This window comes from Leptonotus elevatus, chromosome 16 (assembly GCF_054856555.1).
Source record: "Leptonotus elevatus isolate MCC_2025b chromosome 16, RoL_Lele_1.0, whole genome shotgun sequence".
NCBI lineage: Eukaryota > Metazoa > Chordata > Actinopteri > Syngnathiformes > Syngnathidae > Leptonotus > Leptonotus elevatus.
Genome location: NC_141254.1, coordinates 979,982 through 994,040, shown reverse-complemented (window position 1 = coordinate 994,040; position 14,059 = coordinate 979,982). Strand labels below are relative to the sequence as shown.

Sequence of the window (14,059 nt, the reverse complement as noted above, 5' to 3'; positions counted from 1 at the left end):
GGAAAACGAGGGAACACTGTACATTGACTACAATACAGTCGCGCCGCCTGAAACACTTCCCCTGCTTTTGGTGGCTTGTTGTCACTCGTGTATGTAAATCTGATGTTAGTAGAATGGTTTCTTTTTGGAGATGCGTGTGTGGCAGCCTGGCAGGTTATTTAACATGGGATTTTGATAGTTACCGTCATATTTTCTGGACTGAAGCACCATACTGGATCCTTCTGGTCCCAAATCTTTAACCGGTACGCAGTACCATACCGTTCGGGCACCATTTCACCCCTGGGTTTACTGTGTTGCATTAAAGCAAAAATGTGGCAGTGCTCAAACAACATAACTCAGTCCTATGTTCAGTCTGTCCACTTTTCTACTGTGTTTGGTCTGCAAGTGTGTCAGCAATCCCTCTGGTGCAATCTGTGCTGCTCTCAAAGATGCAAGTTGTTGTGATGCGCGTGTTGCCCTTACCGGTGTCCATTGCTCTCTATAGTAATCTCAATCTCCCCTCACCTTTTGTGTGTTACTGTGCAGAAGGCTTATTAACCCCAAAAAGCTTTCTGTTTCTTAATTGACGCAATGTTGAGCCAGTAGGGCTTGCTTAACAGTCTGCAATATTGGCGCTGTTATAGCCGGCACACACGGTTTATATGTTGTTTATCCAGGACACCATTTGAGTGGCTATTTAAGAGGCTTAGGAGGCCAATTAGGAGGCACACAAGCTGACGCATGCTAAAGTACTCACGTGACGGATAGTATGATCTTCGCTTTGTATCATTGGTTGTCCAAATGTAGCTCTTGAGTAAACAAACTAAAGAATGTGTTGTATATTTTTAATGATACTCACTGAGATAAATCTGGTGAAGGTCGTGTAACACAAGTGAGCAAACAAAGCTTACAGACACAAAGGACTGTGCATATGAATACAAAGCCATAATGTAAAGGTATACTGATACACAGAAGCAATTACAAAAGAATAATGGGCCAGCAGCATGATGCAGTGGTTTAGATGGATTCCACTTTTCTACTCGTGGTAAATGAATTGCATCTACTGTAGTACCCTAGCTTGGCACTTTCATTGTTATGAATGGTTGTTCCTAGGCTAATGTCTCATTGTAATATGCCATGCATCATCTTGTATAGACTTTAAAACTGCACTAACATGCAGTAGAGTACTCCCAAGTATCAAACAGCATCTTATGTACATAATAATCCATTACTGGATGCAGGTGGAAGCAAATTATTTTCATGTGCTTAACCGTCAAGCATCCTTACCTCCAAAATAGATGCAATTCAGGCAAATCATTACCAATCCACAGTGGATGCTATCAGAGTCAGTCAACAGCCACTCAGTGTTTATCATTGCCAATTAAGATCAATCAAGCCAATTAGGCATCATAATGTCTGGAGACACGGCAAACGAGGCCAGAGAACATAATGAGGTGTGTATGAGAAGTGCTAAATGGCCTTTTGGTCACTAAACAGCACTGTTCAAACAAGCATAAGGAAGTCTCTCTCCCTGATTTGTATCTCTTTCATCATCTTTACTCATCTGCATCCAACACAAGCCCCCTCTCAGCTCCCCACCCAGTCTCCAGGCATACATTTGTTCTTGTGCTCCATATCCAAGCCAATTGTGCAGCTAAGGGAATTATTTCACTACATTGCAGTCCAGTGAACTAGTCATCTCTGTGCAATTGCCAGAGTGCCCCCCAACCCCCCATCTTGGCTGGCGCATCCCCAGCAACCACTTACAGCGGGGCGTGGAGCTATACTTGTCATCTCTTGCCTGGCTTTCATAGCCACGTGGAGCCAGAGTGCCCCGTGGCCAACATTGGCCTGTGAGGCAGCTAGTAACACAGTCCTGTTCAGTTTATACACTAATGACATTATGACTGAAATATTTTTCAAGCTGATAATAGTGTCCTTAAAGCCCTATATAGCCCGAACCATGAAATATATTATTATTATTACTATCATTATTATTATATAATTCAGATTCTTTGTAAAAAAAAAAGAGTATTTATTGGTCCTTTTGAAGAAAGGTTTTTTTGTTTGTTTTTTGGTAGAAATTTTCCCACATGTGACTTTTGACTTGTGTCATATTTGATACATCCTTTGATACATCCGGCCACAACGCTTTAAATTCATACATTTACTGTAAAAAATATGATAATAAACAGACAATCAAACATATTAGTATTTCCAAAAATTCAAAAACCTGCAGGACTCCGGCCCTCGAGGACTGAGTGTGTCCACCCCTGCCCTATGAGGACAAGCCGGAAAACCTAAAATGGTTCCAACAAGAACTTTTACTTGTAAGAGTGTATTTTGGTCGATTAGATTGAGGTGCAGGCAGACAGATTTGGAGCTCGGCGGACGTTTGTGGTTTGCTATCTTTTTGATTCATAAAAATGACAACAATGTGGGACAATCCATATGAATCAGTCCAGAAATCTATTAATACAATTAATTATAATTTGTCACTTGCGGCCGACTACATCATCCACAAGGAGAGATCTTGAAGTTTACTTGCCAATGTCCTGCATGGACGCCAGCGACTCTATTTCTGTTTCTGCAAGCCCGGAGTACTCGGGAATACTGCAAATGAGGGGTGTTGCTACAATTGACCAGGAAAAGCCTAGGTTTCATCCCACAACAGCGCACAATGGCACAAATGCCCTTTTACGCCCAATGTTACCTGTGCAAAGTCTACGACAATACCAAATGAAAGACAACTCCATCTTTTGCGCATAGCTAGACTGCGCTTTGTGCTAGACTTGCACTTGGAAGGAAAATAGGGTCCTACAAGTCTACATGTTCACAAATAATACAAGTTTTTGTTAGAACAACACTGTTGACTATTGAGGGTACCAATTTAAATAATTCATCATGAACTCTAAATGGAACTGTTAACAACCTCTATATAAATGAGCAGCTGGCTCTCAGTATTATATTGTTTTGAATTTCTTGACAATAATGGCTTTCCCAGTCTTGGCTGGTCTTAATCTTCATGCTTTGTATTGTACTGGCAATTACTTTGTACTACAATACAGTATTAGATTACAAAAATATTCAAGTAACTATTAACAATGAGACAATATAATTGTAAAAAAAAAAAAAAAAAAGTAAATACATAGAAAACTATTCAAAATCATAAATGAATCGATATGTATTACATAGGAAGATGCATGCATACTGATGATATATTATTTGTTTAATATAATTATGTATATTCAGCTACGCATAATATTTAATCACAATTCATCACATCTCACATTTTGGATTATTCCTGCATTGTACCATTCAGGGCATGATTGTGTAATCATCATTATGCTGGGGAAAAATGAATGTCAGGTCCATGTTCTGTTGGCTACTCAAAATGCTCTTTTCTCTAAGCGCAGAGGCAGGAGCATGCATGAGCGGGAGGAGAGGAGAGAGACTGTCCAATGCTGGTTGGCATGGTAACTTGGCCAGGTGAAAGGAAGCCTGGGAGGAGGGGGAGAAGGGAGTAGAGGGAGGTGGGGCGGGGTGCTTTTGTCTCATGAGAGTAGCCTTTCAACAACTATGTAGGCTTAATGGTTCATTACTGCATTCTGGGTTGCTGTGAAGAAGCAGGGTGCTTGTCACCAAGACACAAACACATTGTAAATATACTTTTCCCCCTTTTCTGAGGGGGGAAGTATGAGTATAGTTCAATTACACATGCAACACTACTCAATAAATGATGAGGGGGGAGTCATTTCTGTCTGTCATTTATTTTTGCTTTAATCAATCAATCAATCAATCAACTTTATTCAGCAGACTCAAGGGCCATAAAAACATACAATATATAATAAAAAAAATAATGACGACAATGTCATTTATTCATTCATTTAATGTCCTTAAAATACATTTGACATTTTCAGAGGTTAACGTGGGCATACAGTTGTGCATCTGTCACTTGAAAATGATTGTAAAATCTCCCCCCCACCGCAATTGCCGATCAGCCCGGGTTACGTCATGTGTTGTAAACCAAAATAGCAAAAATCGTCCCTCCCACCGCTCCTCTCTCTCACCCTACGCACGTGTGTCACTCAAACTCCGTGTGGCTATTAGCGCTGGCGTTATTGAATTAGACGCTGTTTATCAATGAGTCTCATTTAAATAGAGGTTCTCCAGTAATTTCTAAAACAATTCTAGTAAAATAAAGAATAGAAATAAAAAATAAACAAAAGTCACTCAGGGGTTGAGGAAATAACTCACAACCTTCAGGTCACCTGAGCTATGCCCCTACTATGGTTTCCTTATATCCAAGAGGAGACCAAAAACATCTTGGTGTTACGAAGATTCTAGCTGACACGAGCGATATACTAACACACAGCAGAAGCTGTGTAGCTCAGGGAGTAGATCGGCTTTCTCCCAAGTTGAAAGTCGTGAGTGAATTATATATTTTTTTCAATTCTTTATTTTACTGTACTCTCTTTCAAGTGTAATTACTCTAAAACTGAGTCTATTTGGTCCTACTCTAAATAGAGTCAAATTTACTCTACAGAATTTACTGTGTACGTTTGCGTAAAAACCACTGGCGCACCGGAGCGCAATCTGTTTGGCAGAGCAGTTAGTGCTGAATTATCCCATTTGCGCGTGCTTAGTGGATTACACGCTTCTGGATTGTTTCATTTATACTGGCTAGCTCCGTGCAAAAGCTACGCAAACCTTTAGTGGATCTGTCTCATACTACTAAGATGCAAATGGGCATTCAGGTTAATTATCTTATAATAAGAATAAGAATAAGAATAAGAATAAGAATAAGAATAATGCATTATATTTATAGGTGCCTTTCTAGACACTCAAGGACACCGTACAATTTTAAAAAAGGAGGGGGGGCGAGGTGGACTGGAGGCAGTGCAAAGCGGCATTAAGTTGGGTAGGCAGTTTTAAACAAGTGTGTTTTGAGTTGTGATTTCAATTGTGGGAAAGAGTCTACGTTTCTGAGTTGTGGCGGTGAGTTCCATAGGCGGGGAGCACAGCGGCTGAATGCTCTGCTCCCCATGTTGGTGAGACAAGTGGGGCGGAGAGACAGGTAAGTGGAGGAAGATGACCTAAGGGTGCAGGAAGGAGTGTGTACTTGCAGAAGATTGGATAGGTACGGGGGAACGAGGTGATGGATGGCCTTGAATGCTAACAGAAGAATTTTAATTGGATGCAAAACTGGACCAGTGGATCTGGTGGAGGACAGGGGTGATGTGTTGGGTGGAGGGATTTTAGTTATGATGCGGGCAGCTGAATTCTGGACCAACTGGAGTTTATAGAGATATTTGTGAGGGAGGCCGAAAAGGAGAAAATTACAGTAATCAAGATGGGAGGTGACAAGACTGTGAACCAGAAAGTCAACTCATTATGTCAGAATGTATTGCATATAGTGTATATAGCAGGGGTCACCAAGGACCATATGAGTAGCCCCGGGGCCTGTTCTAAAAAATAGCTCACCAGAGATGGGGCATTAAAGTTTCCTAATAATGTTGTAGAACTGCATTTGAAAATGCAAACATTTGTAGACATTTATAGGAATAAAATACTGTATTTCATACTGACATTTATCTTTTTCCTACTTTGTTAAATCATTTTTAATCATTACTATGGGAAATCATCAGTGTCTTCACATAGATGAGTATCATTATATACTCATAATAACCAGAGGTGGCAAATCCAGGTCCAGAAAGTAAAAACCCTGCTACAGTTTGGCTTTAACCATTGATGCTAGCTAGCTAGCTCTCTAGCAGGTAAACAAGCACCATAGGAGCTAGCTAGGGAGCTATTATCACAGAGTTTGGCTTTAGCCTCAGGTGCTAACTAGCTAGCTCCCTAGCAGGTAAACGAGCACCATGGGAGCTAGCTAGGGAGCTAGGGAGCTAGCACCTGGGGCTAAAGCCAAACCGTGACCGGCCGGGTTTTGCCACCTCTGATAATAACTGAATTAAAGGTAATTTGAGTAAATTGGTTATTTCAGGAGTGCATATGTAACTGGTAGCCCATCACATTAATTAGCAACCATGTAGCAGCTCTGTTTCAAAAAAGTTGGTGATCTCAGGTATATAGTATGCAGTATTTTTCGGCCTACTATTTAAACAGATTATAAAATATCATGCAGATTTAATAGATTTCTCCACTACATCCTAGACGCTGAAACCATTTGATATTTACAGTTCAGGGGTCTTATTTCCACTACACAGCTAAGCTTTTTTAAACGTTGGTGTTTGTCACTTCACGGAGTGTTCCAGACTGCCAGGAGTGTGAACAACATCATCAAGTGCTTCCACTTACAAGGCAAAATGAGAGTATCTGTGCTCTAAAATGATAACGTTTACATATAATCTTAGCTGTTATATTTTCCTCTCTCTTTTTTCTGATGTGCCTCACAAAAAATTTATACTCATGTCATGCAAAATAAATCAACGCTCTTTTCTGTAGACGAGCCCCAAATGGCTGTAGAGTAAATAAGAGATGAGGCTTAAATGTTTGCAACCTCTTGCCTGACACTTCTCATCACATCACTGGAGTCACACTGTACGTGTGTGTGCGTGTGTGGGGGTGGGGGGGGGGGGGTGCATGCATGCGTGCGTGCGTTAGAGAGCTGCTATGCTTTCTGGGAAATATCATCTACAGCGTGTATTTGGTGTGATGTCTTCGGAGGGTTCATTGTACCTTTTAGACGCCTCACATACATGAAACATGCCAACACCTCTTGTTACATTTAATTCTTGCTCGAAGAAAAATTGCTTATTCAGCTAATGTACATTACATTGAAAATGGTTTTATGTGTATTGCTGTATACCAAACCCTGTTAGTATTAAAAAAAATACATTTTTTTTTTTTTAAACAATTGTATTAAAAGCAAAATGATATTCCATAAAGCATATCATGGATGTTTCTAGTCCATATTGGGGGGTTATTTACTTATTTGCTCCCAAAAACATATAAAAATGTTTTCTTTTAAATATTGCATTGGTCCCAAAAAAATTTTTTTTTGTTTTGTTTTTATGCTAGAGCATACAGAAGGCTTTGATACAGCCTCTGACCTGAAGAGGTCACTTAAAGCAATGGTTGTTATTACAAAAAACAGCCAGCAGGTGGCAGCAGAGTATAAGCAGGGCCATGTTGTAACAAGCTCTTTTCCCCAATGTTTTCAACAGCTTTGTGAATAATGATGGAACTTAGCTATATTCTAATGCTTATTGCTGAAAAAAGGAAAGATACAAACATATTTTTTGAGACTCTAATCTTCCTTTTCTTAGGTTCCATGTTTTTATAGCAATAGAACACAATATTCTATGGGCCTTGCAAAATCAGTCAAAATCCAGTCAAACGGCCGGGAGCGAAGGGGGTTGCTTCAGTGAAAATGGCTGGGAGTGAATGAGTTAAGCACCCCTAAGTTTAATTCTAGCACCCCTAAACTGCCTTGAAATGCTTTTGTTTTTTTGTATTTTTTCCAGGCAGCGTGTTGCGGCATAACGGCTGTCCTGAAATCACATTCAGTTGAAAGACTTAATTGCACTAGCATTGTATTGTGCACTCTTAGAAGTAAGAACCATTTATAATGGTTCCACCTGGAACCGTTCCACCAAGAACATAACACGTTATACCCAGAACCATCTGTGATATGTTCCACCCAGAACCCTGTATGAGAGGTTCAACAAAGAGGGTTTCATTTAGCTCTCACACAGGAAGTCCCACTGAGAACCCTGTTATGTTTCAAGGGTTTTATCTAGAACCTTCACAGCGAGTTCCACAGAGAAACGTTTTATATTGCAAGGGTTTTATCTAGAACTAACACAGTAAATTATAAAGAGAACCCTTTTATATTTCAAGGATTTTATCTAGAACCACAAGTACACATATATATATATATATACGAGGTCATTCAATAAATAAGGACTTCTAATACAGAGAGAAGCTTACCGTACTTTTTTTACTTGTCACACACTTTTTCCCATCTGCGCACAAGCTTCCGTGTTCCCTCATCTTAAAAATCTTTGGACTGATGTCTCAGCCAGTCGTTCACAACACTTTTGACTTCATCATCACTTTCAAACTTTGTGCCTCAATTTAGCCCATTTGTAGAAATGTTTTCGTCTGAAACATGTGGCACCATACACAGCTGACATTCTCTCCAAAGTTTTAATTTAATCTGCAAAAGAAAAAAAAAGAAGTCAAACAGAAATATATATAAAACATTTATTCTATCCTGTATTAAAAGTCCTTATACAGAAAATTCACCTTATTTATTGAATGACCCTCATTGCAGCAGACACGTCCACGACTAAATTTTACAATACGTTTTTTTAAATAATAATGCATATATTTGTGGAGAGTGGGGTCAAGTTGTAGTTGACAATTTTAAAAATGTGTAGAATTTCACAAATTGCCAATTGTTAAAGATTAGATAGCTCTTTATATGAAAATAAAAATGCACTGAGTTGTCACCAACGTCTTACAAATGCAATTATGCCATCGAGTGGCAGAAATATGATCTAAACACAAATCAATATCACACTGGTAGTACAGTAAATTTTATTAATTTTAACTCAATGTTATAAATTATTGTGATTACTGTATCAGTGACTAAAAGATGCAGCTGTATTTCTATATAAAAAATTTTCACTTTTATGTTAACAAGAGTATGAAAAAAAACATTGTACATTTTATTGTACATTTAGAACAAATATAAAATTAGCGATTAATCTTGAGTTAGCTATTGAAGACATGCGATAAATTCCGATAAAAAATTGGCATATATATATATATATATATATATATATATATATATACATACAGTGTTCCCTAGTTTTCCGCTGGGGTTAGGTTTCAAAACATACTCGCAATAAATGAAATCCGCAATGTAGTTAGCTTTATGTTTTACATTTATCTTAAATGTTTTAAGGCTCTAAAACCCCTCACCACACAGCTTATAAACTTTGCTCATAAAAGCATTTACATTTTCTCACATTTCTCTCTTGTTTAAGTAACATTCTCAATGTCCAAACCTTCATAAATTTTATAAAATAGATAAATTATATATATATATATATATATATATATATATATATATATATATATATATATATATATATATATATATATATATATATATATATATATATATATATATAACACTACTACTACTTTCAATATCATTTTGGGCTTTTTGATGGTTCTGACTATGCTATTTCAAAATAAAATACTGCCCACGGGTTAAGCAACAAAATTCCAAAAACAACAAACGCTGCCACATTTCATGACGCAATCGAACACAGCGGCGCAAGTTAATGATGTCACACGCACTGTCCCAATTCTCCAATTTTCTCATGCTTGTAACCTGCGCTCTCAAACACTTTGTGCACTTCTATTAAGTGAATACTTCATTGAAGAGCGTAGGGTGTAGTGTAGGTATTGAGACAGGGCCCCAGTCTCCCAAGCTGAAAGTGGCAGTTTGTTTCCTTAATGCTTGAGTGACTTTGAAAAAAAAAACTGGTAAAATGTACTCAATACTCTCCTTGTTAAATGTGCTTAGAATGTCTGAGTGAATACGGAATCATGGCTAAACATTTGAATATTTGATGGTGAGGATCTTCTAATATCAGCGCTTGAGGAAGTCGTAATTTCCCTAATCTCTTATAGGGGCACCACGTTCTGTTTACTTTCAGTTTGGAGAAACACAACGAATAAAATCCAAATTCTCGTTTATTTATTCATAATCTGAAGTCACCACATTCAAAGTTTGTGGTTCTTTGTATTACTAAAATAATTACTAATCCACTCGGACACAAGCACGATGGATACTGAACTAGATTAAAAAAAAACATGCATTTATTCACTACGGTCACACATACAGAATCACAATAATGTCTACCTAACTATCATACGGTGGAGAAAATACAAATAAAAGTAAACTAATAGAAATAAGAAAGGAACAATTTAACAAGGTACAAAGGAAAGGTTTGAAATGGAAGTTGCACCAGCAATATGTCAAATTGGTCATGAGATGTGCAACTTACTGGAGTAAGGTGGGTCGAGCGTCTGGAGGGAAGATCGGTTGAAGAAAGAAGAAAAGGAAAAACTGCTCCAAAAAAAACAAGGCAAAAATAAAAATGACGAAAAATTGTTCAGCAGTCGGACGCGCGCGACACAGCTCGACTCAGGTGCGTTCGGGACTTCAGCCAGAGTTGTCCTCTCGGCGCGCGGGGAGATCCGCGTCTCAGCTGGCCAATCACCTGAAGCCGAGATTTGCTGCGTGTCTGTGTCCCGAGGGAGATCAGCCGTTGAACCCGCTCTCGCCACGATAGGACTCGGAGAGCAGGTGCGGCGGGACGCATTGGACTTGCGCGTGTCCGTTCAACTGTGGTGGCTGGGCCCCGACGGGTTCACGGAACAGTTGGTGTTGCCGAGGTGGGGCGAGCACACCAAAAAAAAAGAAAATATGACAAATGAAAACAACAAACAAAAAGGATGTGTCCGTCTGACCATGCGGACGCGTGCCGGCTTCTTTACACTGCGCCTACAAGCACGATCGCCAAGTCCGAGACACTTGGTCGTTTCTTGGACCTAAAGTGCCGCGTGGGAAGTCCTTTTGTCTGTTCTGGGCCAGACGGACGGAAAAAAAAGGGTGGAAGATAACAGGAACAGCGGCAGAAGACGAGAGAGTGAGCATTAGCCCGCGCCCGCTTTTTTTTTTAAGTTGTGGGGCGTGTTCAGGAAAGGAGAACCGCCCCTCCCTCTTTGACTCGACTCAACTCCAAGACTTTTTAAATTCCAAATTATTTAAAGAAATAATAACTAATAATTAAAATTTGGTCAGGCTGTCAAGCCAAGTTCTTCCAAGCAAAACATGTTATCGTTACACATATCGACTAATCCTGCGGCACAAAGTAATTTTTTTCTTTGCGGAGTAACTAAGAACTCTCTTGAGGTTGAAATACATATGACATTCTTTTCCAAACACAAACAAAACATACATGGTGTAAAACATTCAGTTGTGCGTACATTTACTTGTATGTGATGATTTTTTTTTTTAATGAAATGTGTAAGATTGCTTTGTGGGTCATAGGTGTTACAAGTGAGGGCAGTTTTTATCGTGCCCATTTGAAGGCGCTGTGGTCACATGTAACTTTCAAGAACACTGGAATGTGACCACCTGGGTCCAACTGAACATCTGGTGTGGGGTTTAACTGTTGTGTTAATCTCCCAACTCAACAGGGGAGAGGATGGAGCCCCCGATAAGACACTTTAGTACCATAAACTCGTGGTTCTGGTGGGTGAAAAGTAAACATTAACATCCTGATGACATGGGCGATGGTTGACTTCAAAAGGGTGGAAGGCCCTTTTGGCCTAGTCTGGCGAGGCTGAAAAAGGAGGAGAGTTGCTATCTCTCACCCCAACCCCCAGGTTGACCTCGCGCATGTGAAATATTTGAGGAAAAGAGAACAAAAAAAAATATATTGAGGATGACTGGCAGTATTTGTTACATTATTATTTTCAAAAAAGGGTTCCTCAGAAGCCCATAGTTTTGGGTAGGGCCTCTGCCATTCATGAAGAACCTATTTGGAACCCTTAGTTCTAAGAGTGTAGGGTGCCTGATGTTAACGTTTCGTCGTGGCTAACCATCGTCCAACCATCCATCCATCCATCCATCCATCATCTACCGCTTATCCGAGTTGGATCGCGGTTGCAGAAGCTTTGTCAGGGAGGCCTAGACTTACCTCTCCTCAGCCACTTCAACCAGCTCCTCAGGCGGGATCCCAAAACCTTCCTAGGCCAGCCGAGAGACATTTTCTCTCAAGCGTGTCCTGGGTCGTCACTGGGGCCTCCCGCCAGTGGTACATGCCGAGAACACTTCTCCAGGAGGCTTACAGTAGGCATCCAAACCAAATGCCCGAGACACCCAACTGGTTCCTATCAATGCGGAGGAGCAGCGGCTCGACTCTGAGTCCTTCCCAGATGACCGAGCTTCTCACCCTATCTCTAAGGGAGAGCCTGGACACCCTGCGGAGGAAACTCATTTTGGCCGCTTGTATCCAGGATCTTGTTCTTTCAGTCACGACCCACAGCTAGTGACCATAGGTGAGGGTACGAACGTAGATTGACCGGTATATCGAAAGCTTTGCCTTTCGACTTAGCTCCTTCTTCACCGCAACGGACCGATACAGAGTCTGCATCACTGCAGACGCTGCACTGATCCACCTGTCGATCTCCCGCTCCAACCACACCCCAGGATACTTGAACTCCTCCACTTGGGGCAGGATCTTATCCCCGACCCGGAGACGGCACTCCACCCGTTTCCGATTGAGGATAATGGTCTCGGATTTGGAGGTGCTGATTTTCATCCCTATCGCTTCACACTCGGCTGTGAACCGCTCCATTGAGAATTTGAGATCACGGCTTGAAGAAGTCAACATCATCCGCAAAAAGCAGAAATGCAATGTTGAGGCCACCAAACCAGACCCCCTCAACACCTTGGCTGCGCCTAGAAATTCTGTCCATTAAAGTTATGAACAGAATCGGCGAGTGACAAAGGGCAACCTTGGCGGAGTCCAACCTTCATTGGAAACAAATTCGACTTACTGCCAACAAAGCAGACCGAATTCTGACACCGGTCACACAGGGACAGCCTGTATCAGGGGTGTAATAAAGTGGGTGCTCCCTTATACAAATTTTGTGTTGTTTAATTAGGAGTCAAATTCTGATTTAAGCATATCAACACATCGATTCATGTGACAGCTTTGCTGTAGTAACAGCACAATTTAACTGCTTGTAAAAAATATTTGTATTTTTCATCCTCTTATTTTAAACTAGTTCCTGCCATGATCACATCTTACCCCAACACCACACTGGCCACACAAGGTGAAGAGAAGAAAATGAGCTGCACGGCTCATGGTGAAAAGCCCATCATGGTACGCTGGGAGAAGGAGGAGCGTATCATCAACCCGGAGACCAGCCGCTATGTGGTTACAGTCAAGGAGGTCGGAGATGAAGTCATCTCCACTCTGCAAGTAGGTGTTTACTTTTCAAGTTAAACATTAATGTAACCAATAACTTTTTTGTGTATCATGGTGAGTTAATTGACAATTGGTGGCGAAGTGAATACTCATCATTACCCACCACCAATGTATGAATTACCCACAATGTCACTGTGATGTCTTCATCAGATTATGCCCACAGTGAGGGAGGACTCTGGCTTTTTTTCCTGCCATGCCATCAACTCCTTTGGTGAAGATCGAGGGATCATACAGCTCACAGTGCAAGGTATAACTACTACTGTTTTATGGTAGAAACAGAAATAATGGAACCTCTAACGTGGAAACATTCACTTTCTGTTTGTTAAGGTTTTTAAAAAAAATGTTTTGCATACTGTAGGAAGTAATGAAAATAGAAATAATCAGTGTCTAAAGCACTAGTGTCAAATTCATTTTAATTTGGCGGCCACTTTCACCCAAATTTGATCGCCGTACCAGTATGTACCTATACACTGGCGGAGCCACAGAGGAGGCCGAGGTGGCACGTGTCCCTGCTCAAATGTGATGGGACACCGAAGGTGCCAAATAATTGACATATCACAGCACCGGCGCAGTGGCAGCCTGCCAGCAATTTTATCAATCAGATGCCTAATAATTGTTATGCCCCTCCTGCACAGTAGCGGGCACTATTTACCACAAAATGTTATAATCCACCTCACTAAGAGTCTCGAGAAGAAGTCCAATCAAGATTACATGTTTTTGGCAATGTCAAATTAGTTTCCCCGTGAGTGCCTGTTTAAAATAACTTTTACAGTATGTTCAGATAGATTGTTTTGGACGGAAATAAAAAAGTTAATGTTTTGCACAAACTAAATATAAAGGCATGAGCCGAATGACAAACGGAGAAACAGAACTACGGAGCGACCTTCCAAATTAAAGGCATAGATTTCAAAATATATATATATTTAAACATCACACATAAAACTGTTACGGTGTGGTCACGGAGCGCCGTGGTGTCTGTCGGCGTGTGAAGTGGAGGACCCAAAATGCAGGGAGGCAGGAGAACCACAGCAGCA

At 40.5% G+C, this 14,059-nt stretch overlaps 1 protein-coding gene across 2 annotated transcripts in view; it reads left to right on the top strand.

Annotated features, from left to right (window-relative positions):
• Positions 1 to 14,059, top strand: part of dscama (Down syndrome cell adhesion molecule a) — a 187,905-nt gene that overhangs the window by 142,043 nt on the left and 31,803 nt on the right. For both annotated transcript variants that reach the window (XM_086057565.1, XM_086057564.1), the window contains exons 12-13: positions 12,823 to 13,019; positions 13,176 to 13,272. In XM_086057565.1, coding sequence (XP_085913691.1) covers positions 12,823 to 13,019; positions 13,176 to 13,272 — 294 coding nt within the window. The remainder of the gene's footprint in view (positions 1 to 12,822; positions 13,020 to 13,175; positions 13,273 to 14,059) is intronic.